Genomic DNA, 22,956 nt, shown 5'->3' with positions numbered 1-22,956 from the left:
GTGTGTGTCGCACCCCCCTTTCCCCTGCTTCTCTCCCCAGTGGTGGAATTTTTTGCTTTAGATAAACCCATGGAATGTTGCCGAATCCAGTTCGAAAACCAGACACACCTAGAGCTTGTCTGGTTGCCCCCCCAGCACCCAAGGAGAGAGAAAAATGCCTTTCCCCACCCCTAACTCTTGCCAGAAGCCCGAGAGCACAAATGCCAGAACTGGAGAGGCTCTGTGGCCCTTTGCGTTGAGGGAGGATGGGGGCACCGAGACGCAAACCCCCTCTCTCCAAAGAAGCACTGTGGGTCAGCCCCACGGCGAGTCGGCCGAGGATGCGCTGTGGACTTCCATTCACTGGTTAATACGCTTTAATTTTTCCAGGCCTCTCAGTCCCCAATGTACACGGAGCTCTAGCTCCTTTGGGTATCCCTTCAGCAGCGGCCGCCGCAGCAGCCGCAGGGCGGATTGCAATTCCCGGCCTTTCCGGGGCTGGGAACTCCGTTCTGCTGGTTAGCAATTTGAACGCCGAGGTTAGTGGAAGCCTTGTAATAAATCTTCTGTCCAACTTTAATATCTCATATATATATATCTATATTATTATTTACTTTTGCTTCTTCCAGTTACTTTCTGCTCTCGCCTATCTCTCCAGTCGCTTCTCACGAAATGCTTTAACGCTGAAGCGTCACAATGCCAAACACCTTTCCTTTCTCTGAACTGGAATGCGATAAAATGAGGGGGGAATGAACGGGCAGCCCGGTGTAATTCTTAAGTGGGTGACTTAAAGCAAGAAGGGGGGTGAAGCTGCCGCTCCCCAGACATTGCTGGACCCCCAATTCCTATTGCCAGAGGTTCCCCATCCCTGACTTAAAAGACACAGGTGGAAGCCTTTATAAACCATTTGCCCTCTTCCTTGCCTTACCAAGCGCAAAGGTTTAGCTGGTCTGCTCTCACTCCCAACAGCGAAAAATTCAGAATGTGAAATCTCCCGCTAAGCTTTTGTCTCTACTTGGGTCGACCTCACAGTAGCCCAGATCCTCCCCTTTGGTTTCTCCCTTTGGCATGTCATGACTTTTTAAGAACTCTTCAGTTGGAGTGACGATGTGGCTTCTGTTCCCCTTCATGGGTGTCTTAATTCCTTGCCCTCCCCTCCCCTTGCCAGCTTTAGCTTCATTTTACCTTTTGCAAGTTATATATTTCCTTTGTCATGCACTGGTACATTCCCACCTTTGACCGAAATTCCTTTAAAGTTGTTGGTGTTGTTGTGCCTTACTTAATTTTTGCTCCTTTAAAACATTTTTAAGTTCCATTTTAACATTCCCACCCCCTTTCCCCTTTTTTGAGTTGGAACATTTGGCTGCCTTGCAAACTGAGGCTCTCGAGGCAAACAAAAAAAACGAAGCCTGGTATTTTCTGTGTAAAAAAAGGATGCAATTCAGCAGAGACCCACTTTGCCTTTGAAGTGGGTTTCTGTGAAATTGCATTCAGGTGTTATTGCAATGTGTTGTGTACATTGCTTGAGCCCCCCCCCCCCCCCCGGTGCTTGAAACTGACAAGGCTGTGGCCAGAATCTTGGATTTCTGCTTATCTTGGTTGTTTCAGAAGCTCCAAAGCAGAGACATGGATGAGAGAACCACTATAAAATTTTTAAAAAAACTTAATAGGAAAATAACCAATCTCAATCTGTTTCGCTATGTCTTTTTCTGTCCACTATAACTGCTTTTTTCAGAGCATGAGGTGCTGCCAGCAATTCTTGCTCCCAATTTTCAATAAAAATCAGCTTTGAAAACAGGTTCATGAAAAAGCAAAATGGATAAAATTCCTGCATTGCAAGGGGGGTGTCTCTTCCAAATCTACAGTTCTGTGAAAATCAACAGGTGAAAGTATTCTTTCTAAGGCGACATTACAGATTAAAATGAGCATCAACTTAATGTGTAAGCTTTCGCCTAAACAAAAAAGGTTTTTAGGAGATGCCCAAAAGGGATTCAGGGAACTTGTAGTAGTGAGGGAGTTCCGGTTTCTTAACAGGTGCAAAGCGGACATTATCCTGGAATTGTAGAGTTGGAATTATGTGGCACTCATAAATAAGCCAGTCCTTCCTTTCCAAATGGGCGTGAGTTAGTCGTGCCCCAGATTTCAGTGGGACGCGGGTAGCGCTGTGAGTTAAGCCACAGAGCCTAGGGCTTGCCGATCAGAAGGTCGGCGGTTTGAATCCCCGCAACAGGGTGAGCTCCCGTTGCTCGGTCCCTATGTCTGCCAACCTAGCAGATCGAAAGCACGTCAAAGTGCAAGTAGATAAATAGGTACCACTGCGGCGGGAAGGTAAATGGCATTTCCATGCGCTGCTCTGGTTCGCCAGAAGCAGCTTAGTCCTGCTGGCCACATGACCCGGAAGCTGTACGCCGGCTCCCTCGGCCAGTAAAGCGAGATGCGCGCCGCAACCCCAGAGTCGGCCACGACTGGACCCTAATGGTCAGGGGTCCCTTTACCTTTTTACGCAGATTGTCACAAAAACTGGAACTAAGCCTTAGTCTTCAGCCTGATGGGCCTTTGAACCCTGGCAACCAGAAACCCCTCTCCTCAATGACTAGCAAAAGAAGGCATGGAGGGGTGTTTGGCCTTGAGTAGCTCCCCTGAATTGGTGGACCAGAGAGAGGCGCAGCGTTGAGCTCCCAAATAGCCTGTTGGAAACAACATTGGCTAGGAGGAGCATGCAAGGGACTTAGCCGCATTCTTGCTGCTGCTGGTTGTTCGCCATAATCCACTTCCTCGAGAGAGAAATCATTTTGGGCATAGGGATGCTATGAGGCAGGATGGAGGTAACCCTGAACGTTGCCCTCTTTTAGAGTGGAGGTGAGCAGCCTTTTTTTGGCCTGGCAGGCCAGGTCTTTTACCATCCCCTCAACCCTGCGGGCCGACTTTTGACAGGTGGGTAAGACCGCCTGGTGGCAGAATGGCCTCAGGGCGATCGACACCTCTACCAGAAAACTGCATTATACGCTAGGAGTCTGAGAGTCTTTAGGGAGAGGAGAAGGAGTTACAGAATCTGAACGCACCTGCCCCTTTTTTGTGCCGCAGTTGTTTCCCAGGAAGCCCATGCAAGCACAGCCGTCGGCTGTGTCGTTGCCTGCTAAACTCTGCACCTCCAGTCTCAAAACATGGCCGGCACGTTCTCTTAAAATGCCCCAGTGGTTTTGTCTGTCCCTTAGGCGAATTGCTGAGCAGCTCCTCGCGCCTCTTGCGTGTATGTTCCTTCGACGCTCCCTCATCCATCCAGCTTCTCTCCTTTTGGGCTAAAAAACTCGATACCTGTAGTGAAGCTGTGAACTAACGTCTCCTCGACCTTTTTATTTTTTCCATTGCTTGTATAATCAGTGTTGTAGAAACTTAATCTGTGCATACTGTTTTGGAGAGGCAGTATTCTCCAGAGGGAATCCTCCCGTTCCCCACCACCACCACCAGGACCCACCAGTATCGATCTGACAGGTGGCTAGTCCACGGAGCACGCAGACCCTTCTCTCCAAACCTTGATCAGTTCCTACGCTGGAGTTTCTCGGCTTAGCAAGTTGGTGGCGAGTCAGGGAACCTTTTTGTAAGCAGAAGGGGGGAAAGCTCAGTTGCGCTCGGGGGAAACGCGAGCTCCACCAGGCAACTCTCCCTGGCTTAGGAGGAATGCTGAACTCAGGCCTTCTCCATCATCGCAGCCTGCCATACTGAAGGGGTTCAGTGGGGCAGGCCTTTTGTGGCGTCCCCCAGATGCTGTGGCACAAGGGTCCTCCCATCGTCCCCAGTCAGTTTGGCCAAGTCTCCAGGGGTGGTTGGCGTACAACCTGGCAACATCTGGGGAATAATAATAATTTATATCCCGCCCATCTGGCTGGGTTTCCCCAGCCACTCTGGGCAGCTTCCAACAGAATATTAAAATACGTTTAATATTAAAACGTATTAAGCATTAAAAGCTTCCCTAAACGGGGCTGCCTTCAGATGTCTTCTAAAAGTCTGGTAGTTGTTGTTCTCTTTGACATCTGGTGGCAGGGCGTTCCACAGGCCGGGAGCCACCACAGAGAAGGCCCTCTGCCTGGTTCCCTGTAACTTCGCTTCTCGCAGGGAGGGAACCGCTAGAAGGCCCTCAGGAGATGGACCCCGGTGTCCGGGGTGGAGACGCTCCTTCAGGGATACTGGACCAAGGCCGTTTAGGGCTTTCAAGGTCAGCACCAACACTTTGAATTGTGCTCGGAAACGTACTTGTGTTCTGGAGGCTGACCCGGACCCTTTCAAACCCTCCCTCGTCACCCCACGTGACTGTTATATGTGGTCACGATCCGGAGTTTGCCCTCTTGCCTGTGAATCCCTCTGTTGCAATACTGCCTCTCCCTCTTAGTTATACCTTACTTAAGTAAAGTGCTCTTCTTTTTACTGTTGTGTTCCACTAGGTTTAAACAAAAAAACAACCAAAAACCAACCAACCACAACCTATTAACTAGTTTTTCCTCTGTAAAACCGAAGTATTGTACGTTTTTAGAAATCTATAAATCTTTTACTGATGGAACACTACATATTTCTTTTATGTATTTACTGACCTATGTTTTTTGCTACTTTTTTTCTTTTCTCTCCACCCCATCCCTCAATTATTATTATTTTTCCCCACCCTTCTCCCCGATCCGGAATTTCTTTGCCAACTGACTGCACGGTACTTCTGCTTCCTGTTGTTGCTTGAAACAAATATATTTTTTATATATATTTATTTTTTAAAAAAAAAATACCCCCCTCAAACCAAAACCAAACAAAAAAAAAAAAAAACCTTCCTGCTCTTCGGAAACCAACCTGCCCTTCAATATTAACCATCTTGAAAACTTCATCATCCATCAACCAATTTCGCCATTTCCTGCGGGGACTCTACCTTTCCTTCGTTGTCGACGATTTACGCAACCTCCGCTCTCCCCTCCGATTCCTTACCTCTTCCCTGTCTCTCCGCTGCCTTGCCTCTGCTGTTCTCTAAAGAGAGTTACACCCCAATGCCTCTTTATTCTTTTCGGTACGTTATCATTCACACTTTTTTTATTACCTTTGTTTTTTAAAAAATTGTTATTATTTCACTTTGAGGTTTTGTTTTTCGGCGGGGGGTGGGGAAGGGGCGGCGGGCGGGTTTTGCTGTTTCGATCGGATGCTTTTTATTATTTGCGTTACCCTAGCTTTAGTTTTTCCCCCCGGTTTTTAAATCATATTTTTTTTGTTTCGTACATCATCGTGCATGGTTTTGATTGCTTTGCATGCCTGTTTCGTTGGGTCAGGAAGAGAGAGCATGTGCAGATTGCCCCTCCAGGCTCCATGGGTGACTTTATGGGGGCACCCCCCCCCAAAGATAAAACGTGTGTTTTATAACTTCACCTAAAGATTGTTCCACTTTTTTTCTGCTGCTGAGCAGAACAAACCCCAACTTTCGAGCGGGAGTGAGCAGTGGTGGGGGGTTTGGAAGTGCCTTGATTGGATTTTGGGCTAGAGGCAAGCGGATTTCTTCCTTGATAACCTCCTTTTTTTTCACCACCGCCCCCTCTCCCCTTGCTTCCTCCCAAGGCGTGTATGGTGATGTGCAAAGAGTGAAGATCTTGTTCAATAAGAAAGAAAACGCCTTGGTTCAAATGGCAGATGGCAATCAAGCCCAGCTGGGTAAATAATAAAATTATTGTTATTATTATTATTAATTAATCCCCTCTTCTCTGAACGTTGGGGAATAGTATCTAACAAAGGGAGCTGCCTTTTGTGTTGTTGTTTATTAAATTTGTATACAGTGGTACCTTGGTCCTCGAACAGGCTTGACTCCTGTACAAATCGGCTCCCGAAGGCCGCGGACCCGGAAGCAAGTGTTCCGGTTTGCAACTGTTTTTCGGAAGCCATGCCTTCGTTTTCGAACGGTTTCAGGAGTCGAATGGACTCCCAGAACGGATTACGTTCGAGAACCAAGGTACCACTGTCCTGCCCGTTCATCTGAGGATCGCAGGATGCTTCACAACATAAGAACACAATTGTGAAACCACCGAATAGATAGCAAAACAATAAGAAAACAGTAGCCCCCATCCCCTGCAACAGATAGATCGAAAAGGCCATGGAATCAGCCAAATGTCTGGTTGAGGAGAATTGTTTTTGCCCGGCTCCTGTAGATACATACTGAAGATTTAGCGGCCCGTGTGTAGGGTAAAATCGCTCCAGCCAATGCAAAGGGGTTGGATCCAGAGTTGCCCTCCTGCAATTGGAAGGGCTCCTTCCATCCTCAGGAGGGACTGAGAAGCAGCAGGGTTTTGCATTTGGGAAAGTCGGGAGGCGATTTCTGCCTTTTCCCACAGAGCCCCCAGCGCCACCTCCCCATTGGTTTTGGGACACAGTGGAGTTTGGGTTGCAAGGAGCTAACTGTTGCTTGCAGCAGACCCACTGAGATTAATGTTCCTAACCAGTTTTGGTCCATTTATCTCAGTGGGTCTGCTGTGAGTAAGAGTTACCGTATTTTTTGCTCTATAAGACTCAGTTTTCCCCTCCTAAAAAGTAAGGGGAGATGTGTGTGCGTCTTATGGAGCGAATGCAGGCTGCGCAGTTATCCCAGAAGCCAGAACAGCAAGAGGGATTGCTGCTTTCGCTGCGCCACCACCTTCCGTTCCTCTGCCCCTGGGCATTTCCACAAAGCCAGACTATTGGTTTCTCTAGCTTACGATCAGCACTTGGGGGTGGGGTGTTTCTCCAGCGTTTCCTCTTGCCTCCCCCCCAAAAAACCTTTCGTGGGGCACATCTGGGTCTGCTCTGCCCTACGAACATAGATATAGCCCCATCATTTCCTTAACATACACTCTCTCTCTCCAGCCATGAGCCACCTCAATGGTCAAAAGCTTCATGGAAAGCCCATCCGCATCACTCTGTCAAAGCACCAGACAGTACAATTGCCCCGCGAAGGGCAGGAAGACCAGGGGCTGACCAAGGACTACGGCAACTCTCCCCTCCACCGTTTCAAGAAGCCAGGCTCCAAGAACTTCCAGAACATTTTCCCCCCTTCTGCCACCCTCCACCTCTCCAATATTCCGTAAGTCGTCGTCTTTGGCGATCCCTCGTAGCCGAGTAAGGTTGTCTTCCATAAATATGGTTTTAACAGTGAGTCCGTAAGTGACTGTGGAGGCCAATTCTGGATCCACACGTCCTTCCATGGTGGGGACATTGGTTTCCGGGGGGGGGGGGGAGTTGATCATGGCGAGCGTTTGCCAAGCGCGCCTTCCTCTTGGCATGTTTCTCCCTCGCGTCCTGAGTTCGAGTGTCTCCAAAGCCCAGGACACCTTTGGTCAAGGCTGTTCTCCAACTGGAGTGCTTACAAGCCAGTGTTTCCCAGTTGTCGGTATTTATACTACATTTTTAAAAATTTGCCTTGAGAGAGTCTTTGAACCTCTTTTGTTGACCACCAGCATTACACTTTTCATTTTTAAGTTCGGAATAGAGGAGTTGCTTTGGGAGACTTTCTTTGGTATATCAGGACCTAATATCTCAATGTGAAGCAAGCAGTGAATTTCATGTTGATTTTCCAGAGGTTGTTGAATTGGGCCCTTTGAATGTGTGAAGCGACTCCAGAGCCTGGACCTTAGCATAATCATATTCCCTTTCTGTTCCCGCAGGCCTTCGATAATTGAAGACGACCTCAAGCTGCTGTTCTCCAGTAACGGCGGGATGGTGAAAGGCTTCAAATTCTTCCAGTAAGTGTGGATCCCCGTTGCCTTGCAGAAGCTGCCGCTGGTAGCCACTCTACTGTGTTGCATTGGGCGGATGAGCTTGGCATTAGAAATTTAAGATGCAGTCCTGGAGCCCAGGCAGATTACCCTGTAAGAACAGGGCTCTGAAATGTCTTCCCTTTTCCTGACACTGGGCCAGTTGCCTGCGAGTCTCTAGTTACAGCGTTATTCAGACTGCAGGCTCCTTCTTTCCCCCACACCTCAGAGGGAAGGAGCCGCAACACAGTGGCACGGAAAATACTTTTTGATGGGTCCCCCATACCTGATCACCAACATTCCCCTAGTTCATTGTTTCCCCGATCTGATTCGGGGCACATTTCAAATTCAACCTTGGTTTTGGTCCAGATCACAAAAGCTGAAATGGAGTGGCTAGTCCCATGGTGAGGCAGCCCGCTAAATGGCCAGCCTTCCCTCTTCGATGTTTGCCATAGGGCTGCAGAGTTGGAAAGGGGTCCCCAAAGGTCATCCAGCCCCACCCCCGGGATTGCCTGCTCCTGTCCTCTCTCTCTTCCTTGGCCTTGAACTTGGAACGGGTATCTCACGCGTGGTCTCTGTGTGCGCTCCCCCCTTCTCTGACCCAGAACGCTTTTGTTTCCCCGGGCAGGAAAGACCGCAAGATGGCTCTCATCCAAATGAGCTCCGTCGACGAGGCCATCCAATCGCTCATCGACCTCCACAACCACGACCTGGGCGAAAACCACCACTTGCGCGTCTCCTTCTCGAAGTCCACCATCTAGGCGGGGGTTTTCCGGAGGCGCCCGCGCGGCAGAATATGGACCCTGACTGAGAAAACAAAACAAAACAAAAAAGCCAGCGCCGTCGCCACCCTTCCTGGTGGCCTCGGCGTCCTTTTTCCCCAAGGGCTGGGCCACCGGCATGGGGGTGGGACAACTTCCGTCATTCCAGAAACAAAATAAGAAGCCACTTTAAAGAGAGAGAGATTGAGATTGCAGCAGAAGTGACCTTAAAAAGACAACAGATTTTATTTTTTTAAAGATGAAACAGTTTACCGGGTGTTCCTTTTTATAAAAAGAGAAATGCAAGTTCTTAATTCACGTCGCTATAACCTTTCTTGCAGTGAGTGGGGTTGACTATATATAGATTTGACCAAGAAAAAAACAAAACCATAAACTTAGAAGTTTACAGTTCTTGGTTAAGAAGCCTCTCCGGGAGTTTCTCCCCCCCTTAAGAAAATAACGAAATCCCACCCATTCCCCGAAAGCTGACCAGCTTCACAGCAATGCCTTTTATCTTGAGTCTGACCCTTTCTTAAAATACATTTTTCCCCTGAACACAGATGCCTTCCTTTGTTGGGGGGGAGCCCTTTCCCCCCAAACCTTGCATCAAGCGTCCTGTGCCTTAGAAGCTTTTTCTGTAAAAATAAAAGGGGGGAGGGGACAGCAGCCATTGGGGAAATTCTTAAAAGTTGCCAAGGGGGGGGGGTGGCGGATAAAGCCTTACCTTCCTCTAATATATCTCTGCATAAAACGTAACTTAACTCGCAGACTGAGTTGGGTTCCCTCCAGCCCGCAAAGTTCGCAAAAATCGGGCCGATAATGTATTTGTGCTTGAATTGGGGGGGGCGTCCTTTGCCCCATCAGTCAGCGTTTCAGCGAAAAGGGGGTTCCCCTTTTCGCATTAAGTATTCCCCAAGGCTGCGGAAACTGTAAATTAGTTAAACCGGAGCAGCCAGCTTCTCCAAATCTGTGTTCAGAATCTTAATTTGGGCCTCATCCTATGAAAGGGTTGGTTTCAGATTCCTTTGTAACCTCGATTTCACCCTTTAACCACCAGCATATATCTCCGATCTCAAACTATTAGTAGTTTCAGCTTCTTGTTTTAACCCCTTTCTTACTATAATTTTGTTCTACGATGCAGTCTTACCTTTGCCTAGCAATATTTCCAGTTGACCAAATATTCTAATTAATTCATACGTATATATCTATATATGCAAAATGCAATAGCGTAAACTTTTTTTTATATATAGATGGTATAAATATATCTAAACCTGCTCTTTCTATTACCCATGTATCCTGTACTCTTGTAATTTTTTTTTCTTCGTTTGTAAGCTGGAAAAAAGAAACCCCAACTAGCACATAATTTTAGTTTTATCGAGATGAAGTCGTTTCCGAAGATTAACGTTGTACTTTGAAGAAGTATTTAAAGTAGCAAATTCGAGAGAAGGAAAGGACACACATTTAAAAGGAGTCATCTTACTGTAATAATCCAAGCTTATCTATATTATTTAAAGAAATGCAAATTGCTTTCTTCCTCTGCACCAAGATAGTACCTAAAAACACAATTCTTCTGTGACCTCCAACTTTCCCGGGTTGATATATTGCCTTCTTTATATTCCGATGTTGCCTTACATTTCCCTCTCGGCTCATGTGAGATTTTAAGATAACCAGAATCTTTGTACTTAATATCAGGGTTATAGTTCCTCAAATTGTGGACCAAAGTTGTTGTTCGTTTTTTTTTTTCTTTCTTTCTCTTCAACGTATGTGGTGTTGTCTCTCAAGTCGCCCACGTCACCTGCTTCGCGGGATCTATTGGACGACTTGCTTTTTTTCCCTTTTGTCACTGTGGGTTTTGGAAAGGAAAGAAAAAAGTCTTAAATCTTCTTTTTTTAAAATAATCTATATATCCATCCCAGTATCACGGGGATGCAATCTATGCTGGAGGTGTGTATGGATGTCTTTTTGAGTCAGGATTTGTCCTTGGGTCGCCCACGTAAAGGGGGGGGAGAGCCTCTCGGCCGGCAGTCCTCCCCGTGCCTCGCAATAACGCCATCCGCGGAAAAGAATCTTGCGCCAGCGGCGAGGGCCAATCTGAAGCCGTCGGGCGGCCCTCGCTTTCTCGGCTGACCCTGTGCACATCGCCTTCTGCCTTTTGTGCATGTTTTCTTGGAAGAGGCAGGGGGCCGTGGGATTTGGCGGGCGGCCGTCTCCCCTGCCTGCTTGCCCCCCGATCCGTAGCTGGCATCGAGGGCGCAGGTCGGCCTTCCCAGCAAGGTCAGCGCCACTCTCCGGGTTGAGAAACGTAGCGCCACCCCCTTCCTTCACCCGGCCCTAAAGGCAATAGCCTCCGGAGGGGGAAGAGGGGTCTGGGGTGGGGCGGCTCATTCAGCGCGACGTGGAGGTCCGTCGCTGCGTGCCCCCCACGCCAGTTGATTTAGGAAGAAGGGGGCCACTGTTGGACCACGCGGTGAGTTACCCCCCCCCCAGCGGCGCCCAGTAAAAGTACCACTTTAAATGCTAACCTTGGTTAATAACGGTCTCCGAGCGCCGTTTTTATGTTTTAAAAAGCGTGCTTTGCGTCTTGGGGGGGGGGGCCGCTCGGACATCACAACCCCTCTCCCCCTGCTGACGTGTTTTTTCTTTTTTCGGAATAGCTTGAGAATCAGTCAGCAAACCTTTGAGGACTTCTATATCCGCGTGTGTTGAGTTGGTATGTTTTCAGACTCACACAGGCGTATAGCAGTTTAATTGGGTTGCGGGGGGGAGAAGGGAGTTTCATCTTTCCTTTTTTTCCCCTGGTTTCCCTCCCCCCCCCTTTCTCCTTTTCGATCCTGTGTTTTTTTGCATGTAAATGTGAGTAATGAGGAAAAAAAGGTGTAAATATTTATAATTTTTTATACCTGTTGTAAGACATGAGGGGGCAGCAGAACCCACGTTTTTTGGTAAAACATGTATTGTATATTTTGATAACCAGCTTATTACAGGTTCAGTATTGGGGGCTGGGGAGGGCTTGCCATTCGTGTCAGAAATTCCATCGCCTGGCTCACGAGGGGGGAAAAATGTAATGCAAAAAAAGAAAACAAAAAAAGAAATTAAAACTATTCTATACTGAACGTAGTAGTTTTTCTTCTGTAGCCCATTACTTATTTTTCTTGTTTGGATTGTAGAAAGCAGTCGATTGGCTTATCTGTACTTCTTTTTATTTTGGCTCTCAATAAATGTCTTCTGTATTCTTTGCTTCTGTTTCTTCCCTACTTTTTATTATTGTGCCTTTTTTTGTTTTGTTCTCTTTTGTTTTATGCTCAACTCCCCTTCCTCCTAATATAATTCCAGCTGCCTCCCATTTTACGCTCCTATTATTATTATTATTATTATTATTATTATTAATTTCCATGCTTCCCTGGGGATGGCGGGGGACTCTGCAAGTCTTAAACACATCTCTTTTTTTAAGTTTCTGGTGGTGAAGAGGGAACGGTGCTATACTATAGAGAGACGACTTTCAATGGGGAAAAGTTGGCTGTAGCACATCAGTATTAACCTTGTCCATCAATTAGCCTTATACTACATTTTTAAAGATTTGGCTTGAGAGAGTCTTTGAACCTCTTTTGTTGACCGCCAGCATTACGCTTTCCGTTTTTAAGTTCGGAATAGAGGAGTTGCTTTGGAAGACGATAATCAGGCATCCGCACAACATGACCAGTCCAACGAAGTTGATGTTGAAGAATCATCGCTACGACACTGGAGATCTTTGCTTCTTGCAGTACACTGGCATTAGTTCGCCTGTCTTCCCAGGTGATGTGTAAAGTATTTCGGCGACACTGTTTATGGAATCTTTCGAGGAGTTGGAGATGGTATTCGTAAGTGGTCTATGTTTCACAAGCATACAGTAAGGTTGGTTTAAAGACTGTCTCAAGGCAGATCTTTAAAAATGTAGTATAAACACCGACAACTGGGAAACACTGGTCTGCGAGCGCTCCAGTTGGAGAACAGTGTTTACCAAAGGTGTCCTGGGCTTTGAAGACACTCGAACTCAGGACACAAGGGAGAAACGTGCCAAGAGGAAGGCGTGCTTGGCAAACCCTCACCGGGATCAACTCCTGCCCGGAAACCAATGTCCCCACTGCGGAAGGACGTGGGGATCCAGAATTGGCCTCCACAGTCACTTACGGACTCACTGTTAAAACCGTGTTCATGGAAGACAATCTTACTCGGCTGCGAGGGATCGAAGAAGTAGTTTGGAATGCAGCCCATGGTTCTCCACTGCATGCAAAATGTATTTTTGCAAACAAGCAAAATTCCCCAAACAAAAAAATAAAAACGAGTGTCCTGCATTTTAAAGATTTTTTTAAACTAGTCCTGCATGGCAATGAAATGTTAATTATCTGATGTCTGGAGCGATTGTGCCCTCGGCCACATTGCAGGGGTCTCTATAGCAACCCCAGCGGGAAAAAGCACAAAGGGAGTGGGGGGCTGGCTATTGTATTCCTGTCTTTGTTTCTCTCTCTCTCCCAGCAAGCTCTTTCCCGGGACAGCGAAGTCCTCTGTTGCCATAGAAAGCGCATCAAATGTTTTTGGGGAGAGCTATAAACAAGCTTTTGCAAAAAGATGCTCTCACTGGATTTGGAGGGGGCTATCCAGCCAGAAACCTAAGCTGCCTTTATGTCGAAAAACTGCACAAACCACATATTTTGGTGTCTGCAGAAAGGGCCTGGAGGGGGGTCTTTTTTAGCTACCTGGGGGGCACATGCCAGCAATGGACAGAGGGGCGAAGAAATAACGCTTGGGCTCAGATATCTATACTGGTTGCCGCTGGCCCAAGTGATCTAAACAACAACAACAACAATATATTTTATTTTACGCCCCAGCCACTCTGGGCATCTTCCAACACACACGAAAACCTAATAAAACGTCAAACACTTAATAGTAGCAATCGGATCCAATATAAGAAGTCACCATAACTTTACGATAAGCAGCCGATATGAAATGAAGCCATATTCAATAGCCCATTAGAATCGAATAGTAAACAGTAAAATCAAACTTGGGGCCTGTGTGCCTTGCCCTGTACCTCGCAAGACGAAAGGGTTTTTGGTTTTTTGAGCTGCTTCGTAAGACGATTTCCCCTAGGCTTGCTTCGCAAGACGGAAACGTCTTGCAAGTTTGTTTCCTTTTTCTTAACACCATTAATACAGTTGCGACTTGACTTCGAGGAGCAACTCATAGAACGCGTTGTGGTAGCCTTTTTTGAGGTTTTTAAAGACTTCGGTGATTTTTGAAGCTTTTCCAAAAGTTTCCCGACACCGTGCTTCGCAAGACGAAAAAAATCGCAAGGCGACAAAACTCGCGGAACGAATTAATTTCGTCTTGCGAGGCACCACTGTTTGGGGGAGGCAGTGGAAGACGGGAGGGCCTGGCGTGCTCTGGTCCAGGGGGTCATAAAGAGGCGGACACGACTCAACAACATTTACCTGGGAACTTTCTCCCTGTCTCTCAAGACCCTTTCCACCACACTTTTTCATGCAAGGACACCCACCCCCCCTTCCTCTGGGGCGCAGAACAAGTAGAACATTGGTAATAAAGTGATCTTTTGGCATAATGCATTAAAAGCTTCTGATAAAGGGACACTTTCTGCCATCTGGTAAGCCTGAGGATTGAATAAATGTCCTTTTTCCTTTATTTTGCAGGCTGGCAGGGTCACCCATGTTCTCCCCACACACAGTCCCTGATTTATCCTCAGAGCGACCCTGCAAGGCAGGGCCAGATTTAGGTTTGATGAGGCCCTAAGCTCCTAAATCGCCATGGAATGGGAAGTTGACAAAACAAAAAACAAAACTTAAAGGTAAAGGGACCCCTGACCATTAGGTCCAGTCGTGGCCGACTCTGGGGTTGCGGCGCTCATCTCGCTTTACTGGCCGAGGGAGCCGGCGTACAGCTTCCGGGTCATGTGGCCAGCATAACTAAGCCGCTTCTGGCGAACCAGAGCAGCGCACGGAAACGCCATTTACCTTCCCGCCGGAGCGGTACCTATTGATCTACTTGCATTTGGACGTGCTTTCGAACTGCTAGGTGGGCAGGAGCAGGGACTGAGAAACGGGAGCTCACTCCATCGCGGGGATTTGAACCGCCGACCTTCTGATTGGCAAGTCCTAGGCTCTGTGGTTTAACCCACAGTGCCACCCGTTTCCCAAAAATCCCCAAATTTACTGGAGCGTATATGTGGAATACTTTCTTGAAATTTAATTTTAAAACGTTTTGTTTTTTTAAAAGAAAAGATCTGCGGATTGTTCCTGGCAGAGTTTGACGACCTGTTTGGAAACTGAATTATATGTCAAAATGGAAATGAAATTTCATTAAATTTCTAGCTTGGCTCCCCAACCCGAGCTGCTTGGGGTGTCCTGGTAGCACCCAATCTCTTGGAAGGGGAGACAGAAAAGCCTGATGTTTGCAGCAATAGTGATGATGGCGAGGGGAGAGATGCTCGGAGGAGCGGTACCCGTTGCCGCGGCAACGGCGAGGCCAGCCACCGAGGGAGCGCATCTGTCTTCATCGCAAGGGAGTTGTTGTCAGAACGGAATGCATGCAATGTGGGAAAAGCAAGGCGGGGGGACGTTGCTGGGGGGACACCTCTTCCCCCCCAAAAAAACCCTGCTTTTCATCTATTCCGCCCCCTCCCCTATTAGAAGACCTCAGCGGGCGTTGTGGGCCCCATGACCTCAGAGCTATTCACTTTCCACCCCCCTCTGCTTTCAAAATCCCTCTTTTTCTCCCACGCTCTCTCTTGTTTGCCATGGCAACCCCGTCCATCCGCCCCCCACCCCTCTCTGGGTGCCCACATTTAGCATTTAGTGTGGGTGATACACGCTCTCGCCTCCTTCCCTAACCTCTTCCTTCTCCGTGTCAGATCAGGAGGAGTCTGGCACATTAGTCACTCTTGCACATTGAATTTGTTCATCCTGGATAAATGGAGCGATTATTATTATTATGTTATGGGGGGGAGAAACCTGCTCCTTTCCCCTTATGGTGTATCCAAGAGCCCGTCTAGAGTCCTTAAGTGGCTTCCCTATCGGTAGGAGGAAATGACAGAGGCCAAGCGGATGACACAAAAGGAAAGAGGGACGAGGAGGGAAGAGGGAAGCGAGCAAGCTCAGGTTCCAACTCTTCAACTTGTCGTTTCTGCAATCTCCAGATGTAATATCTGGTTACGCAGTGTGAGAAACGTGAGGCTGGGCTAGGTGGATCTTTTCTACAAGTTATTTAGGAAATAGAGGACATCTTTGCATGCTCTTGTTATAAGAAAAAATCCGTTCATTTTCCCTTATGGGGCATCTAAGAGCCCCTATAGAGTCCTTAAGTGGGTTCCCTGTCGGCAGGAGGAAATAACAGAGGCCAAGAAGAGAATATTGAGAAGCAAAGCAGCTAGTAAGCCTGATCTTTATTGAACTGTTGCACGCTGATTCCAGGATTTTCTGCAGGCTGGGTTGAGAAGGCGATTGGGCTGGATCCGGCCCCCAGGTCTTAGTTTGCCTACCCATGGCTGAGGTTATCTCCCGCTTGGACTACTGCCATGCGCTCTCTGTGGGGCCACCTTGGAAGGTGACCTGGAAACTACAACTAATCCAGAACGCGGCAGCTGGACTAGGGACTGGGAGTGGCCGCCGAGACCACATAACACCGGTCCTGAAAGACCTGCATTGGCTCCCAGGACATTTCCGAGCACAATTCAAAGGGTTGGTGCTGACCTTTGAAGCCCTAAATGGCCCAGTAGACCTGAAGGAGCGTCTCCACCCTCATCGTCCATCCCAGACACTGGGGTCCATCTTCCGAGGGTATTCTGGCAGTTCCCTCCCTGCGAGAAGCGAAGTTACAGGGAACCAGGCAGAGGGCCTTCTCGGTGGTGGCGCCCTTCCATCAGATGTCAAGGAAATAAACAACGATATGACTTTCAGAAGACATCTGCAGGCAGCCCTGTTTAGGGAAGTTTTTAAATGTTTGATGTTTTATCGTGTTTTTAAACTTCTGTTGGGAGCCACTCAGAGTGGCTGGGGAAACCCAGCCAGGTGGGTGGGGTATAAATAATAAATTATTATTATTATAAGTTATTATTTTATTATCCTCCACCTAAGTAGCAAGAGGCACCGCGCCAGCAGCCAGGCAAAAGCGCTCCCTCTTCTTCCTTATATTCCTGGAGTTACTTGCGTACGTCTTAAAGTGGTGCCCAAGTTATGCAGGTAACAACTTGTTGTTGTTGTTGTTGTTGTTGTTGTTGTTGTTGTTGTTTAGTCGTTTAGTCGTGTCCGACTCTTCGTGACCCCATGGACCAGAGCACGCCAGGCACCTCTGTCCTCCACTACCTCCCGTAGTTTGGTCAAACTCATGCTGGTAACCTCGAAAACACTATCCAACCGTCTCGTCCTCCGTCGTCCCCTTCTCCTTGTGCCCTCCATCTTTCCCAGCATCAGTGTCTTCTCCAGGGAGTCTTCTCTTCTCCTTAGGTGGCCAAAGTACTGGAGCCTCAGCTTCAGGATCTGTCCTTCCAGTGAGCACTCAGGGCTGATTTCATTAAGAATGGATGCGTTTGATCTTCTTGCAGTCCATGGGACTCTCAAGAGTCTCCTCCAGCACCAGAATTCAAAAGCATCAATTCTTCGGCGATCAGCCTTCTTTATGGTCCAGCTCTCACTTCCATACATCACTACTGGGAAAACCATGGCTTTAACTATACGGACCTTTGTTGGCAAGGTGACGTCTCTACTTCTCAAGATGCTGTCTAGGCCTGTCATTGCCCTTCTCCCAAGAAGCAGGCGTCTTTTAATTTTGTGGCTGCTGTCACCATCTGCAGTGATCATGGAGCCCAAAAAAGTAAAATCTCTCACTGCCTCCATTTCTTCCCCTTCTATTTGCCAGGAGGTGATGGGACCAGTGGCTATGATCTTCGTTTTTTTGATGTTGAGCCTCAGACCATATTTTGCGCTCTCCTCTTTCACCCTCATTAAAAGGTTCTTTAATTCCTCCTCACTTTCTGCCATCAAGGTTGTGTCATCTGCATATCTGAGGTTGTTGATATTTCTTCCGGCAATCTTAATTCCAGCTTGGGATTCATCCAGCCCAGCCTTTCGCATGATGTATTCTGCATATAAATTAAATAAGCAGGGAGATAAAATACAGCCTTGTCGTACTCCTTTCCCAATTTTGAACCAATCAGTTGTTCCATATCCAGTTCTAACTGTAGCTTCTTGTCCCACATAGAGATTTCTCAGAAGACAGATGAGGTGATCAGGCACTCCCATTTCTTTAAGAACTTGCCATAGTTTGCTGTGGTCGACACAGTCAAAGGCTTTTGCATAGTCAATGAAGCAGAAGTAGATGTCTTTCTGGAACTCTCTAGCTTTCTCCATAATCCAGCGCATGTTTGCAATTTGGTCTCTGGTTCCTCTGCCTCTTCTAAATCCAGCTTGCACTTCTGGGAGTTCTCGATCCACATACTGTTTGAGCCTTCCTTGTAGAATTTTAAGCATAACCTTGCTAGCGTGTGAAATGAGTGCAATTGTGCGGTAGTTGGAGCATTCTTTGACACTGCCCTTCTTTGGGATTGGGATGTAGACTGATCTTCTCCAATCTTCTGGCCACTGCTGAGTTTTCCAAATTTGCTGGCATATTGAGTGTAGCACCTTAACAGCATCATCTTTTAAAATTTTAAATAGTTCAGCTGGAATACCATCACTTCCACTGGCCTTGTTATTTGCAGTGCTTTCTAAGGCCCATTTGACTTCACTTTCCAGGATGTCTGGCTCAAGGTCAGCAACCACACTACCTGGGGTGTACGAGACATCCATATCTTTCTGGTATAATTCCTCTGTGTATTCTTGCCACCTCTTCTTGATGTCTTCTGCTTCTGTTAGGTCCTTACCACTTTTGTCCTTTATTATGGTAATCTTTGTACGAAATGTTCCTTTCATATCTCCAATTTTCTTGAACAGATCTCTGGTTCTTCCCATTCTGTTGTTTTCCTCTATTTGTTTGCATTGCTCGTTTAAGAAGGCCTTCTTGTCTCTCCTTGCTATTCTTTGGAAATCTGCATTCAGTTTCCTGTATCTTTCACTATCTCCCTCGCATTTTGCTTGCCTTCTCTCCTCCGCTATTTGTAAGGCTTCGTTGGAGAGTCACTTTGCTTTCTTGCATTTCCTTTTCATTGGGATGGTTTTCGTTGCTGCCTCCTGTACAATGTTACGAGCCTCCATCCATAGTTCTTCAGGCACTCTGTCCACCAAATCTAAATCCTTATACCTGTTCGTCACTTCCACTGTGTATTCATAAGGGATTTGACTTAGATTGTATCTTACCGGCCCAGTGGTTTTTCCTACTTCCTTCAGTTTAAGCTTGAATTTTGCTATAAGAAGCTGATGATCTGAGCCACAGTCAGCTCCAGGTCTTGTTTTTGCTGACTGTATAGAGCTTCTCCATCTTTGGCTGCAGAGAATATAATCAATCTGATTTCGATACTGCCCATCTGGTGATGTCCATGTGTAGAGTCGTCTCTTGTGTTGTTGGAAAAGCGTGTTTGTGATGACCAGCTTGTTCTCTTGACAGAACTCTATTAGCCTTTGCCCTGCTTCGTTTTGATCTCCAAGGCCAAACTTGCCAGTTGTTCCTTTTATCTCTTGCCTCCCTACTTTAGCATTCCAATCCCCTATAATGAGAAGAACATCCTTCTTTGGTGTCACTTCTATAAGGTGTTGTAAGTCTTCATAGAATTGGTCAATTTCAGTTTCTTCAGCACCAGTAGTTGGTGCATAAACTTGGATTACTGTGATGCTAAAAGGTCTGCCTTGGATTCGTATCGAGATCATTCTATCATTTTTGAGATTGCATCCCAGTACAGCTTTCGCCACTCTTTTGTTGACTATGAGGGCCACTCCATTTCTTTTACGGGTTTCTTGCCCACAGTAGTAGATGTGATGGTCATCCGAACTGAATTCGCCCATTCCCGTCCATTTTAGTTCACTGATGCCCAGGATGTCAATATTTATTCTTGCCATCTCATTTTTGACTACCTCCAACTTACCTAGGTTCATGGTTCTTACATTCCAGGTTCCTATGCAATATTTTTCTTTACAGCATTGGACTTTCCTTTCGCTTCCAGGCATATCCGCAACTGAGCGTCCTTTCGGCTTTGGCCCAGCCGCTTCATCAGCTCTGGATCTACTTGTACTTGCCCTCCGCTCTTCCCCAGTAGCATGTTGGACCCCTTCCGACCTGAGGGGCTCATCTTCCAGCGTCATAACTTTTATATGCCTGTTGTCTTTGTCCATGGAGTTTTCTTGGCAAGGATACTGGAGTGGCTTGCCGGTTCCTCCTCCAGGTGGATCACGTTTGGTCAAAACTCTCCACTATGACCTGTTCATCTTGTGTGCCCTGCTCGGCGTAGTTCATAGCTTCTCTGAGTTCTTCAAGCCCCTTCGCCACGGCAAGGCAGTGATCCATGAAGGGGATAACAACTTACGGTAAGGTAACAACTTACGGGACTCCAGTTGTGTCCTATTAACCTCCTGGAAACATAAAGGCATGCTCCGATTCAGATCTGTTCATTTCAGCAGGTCTACTCTGAGTAGGGTTTAGCGGCATAACAACCCCTCTGCCTTCTGCAGCGGTTGTGGAGTTTATTGCTGCGGGGATGATATTGTGCATTGCTGAATTATTATTATTTTTTGCATGGTTGTTAGGTGATGTGTTGACACTGATCGCCGATGGCACCCTTCGCCGTCAACTGCCCTGCGTCCTTTTTTTAACACCGGGTGGTATATAAAATTTGAAAAATAATGGCATCTTTGGCGGCAGAGGGCCTGAATCGAGAGGAACGGAGGCAGGTGGCTGAAGCTATTTGTAGTTAATCCCAACACACACCCTGGCCAGATGTTGGCTTGCTAAATATATAAATTGATCCTTCTCAGCTGTGACACCAAATACTCTGGAAGGTTTGAAGGGAAACCTGGAAATTGTAGCTCTGCAAAGAGGAATGAGAAGTATCTTAGCAACTCCCAGCGGACAACGGAATTAAGGAAGATTTTGTCCCCCCCCCCCCCTGAAAGTCCTGTTGTGGATTTGCAGAATCTCAACTCCTTTTGGTGCAGAATTTTTACGAGTTGTTTCTGTGTGCGTGGGGTGTGGGGGGGAAATCCCCTTCTCAGAATATCCACCCGGATATTGCAGATTTGGCCATTTCCTCTGCACAAAACCGAGGCGGAGGAAGGCATTATCGTTTCTCCAGCTGCTGGGGGAAAAAAAGAGGATTCTGGTGTTTTTTTCCTCGCCGCCAAGCTGAGCTCTAATTAGCTTTGTGCGCCCAGATAAAAAAAGCAAGCTTCAACGAGGAGATATTAAAGGCTTAGCTGCTTTGGAAAGGAGTAAATCGCAAAGGGCGAAAGTGTTTTTTCTTGCCAAACTCCCGGGAGACAGCAAACAGAGAGAGATGGTTGCAGAATGGCCTGGGATTCCCCGCCGTGATGATGCAACCTAGCTTTCAGATTGCTCTGTGTAGCTGTGCATAAGTGACATTTCCAGGGAAACCAAATTGCTCCTTTACAAAGCTATTGCACTACCAATTTTACTGCATGCTTGTGAAACGTGGCCCGCTTATAAACACCATCTGCAACTCCTCGAAAGATTCCATCAACGGTGTCTCCGAAATATTTTACACACCACTTGGGAAGACAGGCGAACTAATGCCAGTGTACTGGAAGAAGCAAAGATCACCAGTGTTGAAGTGATGATTCTTCAACATCAACTTCGTTGGACTGGTCATGTTGTGCGGATGCCTGACTATCGTCTTCCAAAGCGACTACTCTATTCCAAACTTAAAAATGGAAAGCGTAATGCTGGTGGTCAACAAAAGAGGTTCAAAGACTCTCTCAAGGCAAATCTTAAAAAATGTAGTATGAACACCGACAACTGGGAAACACTGGCCTGTGAGCGCTCCAGTTGGAGAACAGCCTTGACCAAAGGTGTCGTGGGCTTTGAAGACACTCGAACTCAGGACGCAAGGGAGAAACGTGCCAAGAGGAAGGCACGCTTGGCAAACCCTCACCGGGATCAACTCCCGCCCGGAAACCTATGTCCCCACTGTGGAAGGACGTGTGGGTCCAGAACTGGCCTCCACTGTCACTTACGGACTCACTGCTAAAACCGTGTTCATGGAAGACAATCTTACTCGGCTACGAGGGATCGCCGAAGAAGCTGAAGAGGTGTGTGCCGAGTGCGAATTGCGACTTGGGGTGCTGCCTTGATCTGGAAAGACGCCAGGCCCATAGCTCATCTCGGTGAATTATTATCAACACCCAACGCCTGTTCTTCGTGAGCGGTTGATTTGCAACCTCTGTAAAGCACTCTGGCTGCAGCAGCAGCTATACCCAAGCAGACTCCGATGGAGGAAGTGACAAAGCACAGTTCCCACCGCCGACCCCGCCATGCTCTCGAAAACCATGCACTTGGAAATTGGTCCATGATTAATTTTTATTTCTCGGTGACAGAGCAAAGCTTCCCAAAATATCTCAAAGGCAACGACCCACCTGACACCTGAATTGCAGGGGTGGGCTCCAAGTCTCCTGTTTCTGCCCCCCATTTATATATATATTAAAAAATGTTCACAGGACCGGTGGATGCATTGCAAATCACGGCGCCAGCGGGACCATGGAGGTTTGCAGCGGCACATTTAAATTGGCACCTGCCAATTGTACGCAAATCGGCATCTTCTTGCTCCTTGAAAGTACCAGGGAGAGAGGAACCTTATAAATGCCTTTAATGTCCACCTTGTGCCCATTTCTCCCCCCATGCTTCCCCATTCAAAAAAGGACCCCCCTTTCCTACCTAACCACTTCCCCATGCCATTTGTTGGGGGGCCCTATTAAAACAACAGCCCCCCTATCATCTTCCCATAAGGTTATACATTCCTTCCTCGCAGACATAAACGCTTCTATCCATGCCAACATTCCCCTTAAGACGGCGGATCCTGCACACAGCGCTCGGGTACCCAGCCGGCGTCGCTATGGAAACAGAGGCCCAGAATTCCCGGAGGCCATTTGGGGAGCCCTCCACAATGCTGGGTAGTCTTCCCCTCCACCTACCCCAAACTATATATATATATAGGATTCATCACAGACTTAAGTCCTACTGAGACCCATTGAAATGAATGGGCAGGACTAAAAGGCCAACTCATTTCAATGCTTAAGTCTCAGTTGGGTATAGCTCCTAAGTTGCATCCCCTCCAACGTTTCTCCCCTGAAAATAGGGACGTCCTATTCCATCCCCTCCAACGTTTCTCCCCTGAAAATAGGGATGTCCTACTCCATCCCCTCCAACGTTTCTCCCCTGAAAATAGGGACGTCCTTTTCCATCCCCTCCAACGTTTCTCCCCTGAAAATAGAGACGTCCTATTCCATCCCCTCCAACGTTTCTCCCCTGAAAATAGGGACGTCCTATTCCAT

The 22,956-nt window shown here is 47.3% G+C and overlaps 3 protein-coding genes across 5 annotated transcripts in view; 2 read left to right on the top strand and 1 right to left on the bottom strand.

The window, feature by feature from the left end:
• The window catches only part of MISP (mitotic spindle positioning), a 52,911-nt gene extending 48,468 nt beyond the window's left edge, over window positions 1-4,443 (top strand). Inside the window, exon 6 of the mRNA XM_053372943.1 lies at window positions 4,041-4,443. The gene's annotated coding sequence lies outside the window, so the exon portion shown is untranslated. The remainder of the gene's footprint in view (window positions 1-4,040) is intronic.
• Window positions 1-11,719, top strand: part of PTBP1 (polypyrimidine tract binding protein 1) — a 39,273-nt gene extending 27,554 nt beyond the window's left edge. For all 3 annotated transcript variants that reach the window (XM_053372948.1, XM_053372947.1, XM_053372949.1), the window contains 6 exons: window positions 370-518; window positions 4,987-5,020; window positions 5,560-5,652; window positions 6,835-7,051; window positions 7,632-7,709; window positions 8,350-11,719. In XM_053372948.1, coding sequence (XP_053228923.1) covers window positions 370-518; window positions 4,987-5,020; window positions 5,560-5,652; window positions 6,835-7,051; window positions 7,632-7,709; window positions 8,350-8,482 — 704 coding nt within the window. In that variant the 3' untranslated portion in view covers window positions 8,483-11,719. The remainder of the gene's footprint in view (window positions 1-369; window positions 519-4,986; window positions 5,021-5,559; window positions 5,653-6,834; window positions 7,052-7,631; window positions 7,710-8,349) is intronic.
• SIRT6 (sirtuin 6) overlaps window positions 1-22,956 on the bottom strand; it is a 245,771-nt gene that overhangs the window by 200,561 nt on the left and 22,254 nt on the right. The gene's annotated exons all lie outside the window — the stretch shown is intronic.

Source organism: Podarcis raffonei, chromosome 18 (assembly GCF_027172205.1).
Source record: "Podarcis raffonei isolate rPodRaf1 chromosome 18, rPodRaf1.pri, whole genome shotgun sequence".
Lineage (NCBI taxonomy): Eukaryota > Metazoa > Chordata > Lepidosauria > Squamata > Lacertidae > Podarcis > Podarcis raffonei.
This window is presented reverse-complemented; position numbering and strand designations above follow the sequence as displayed.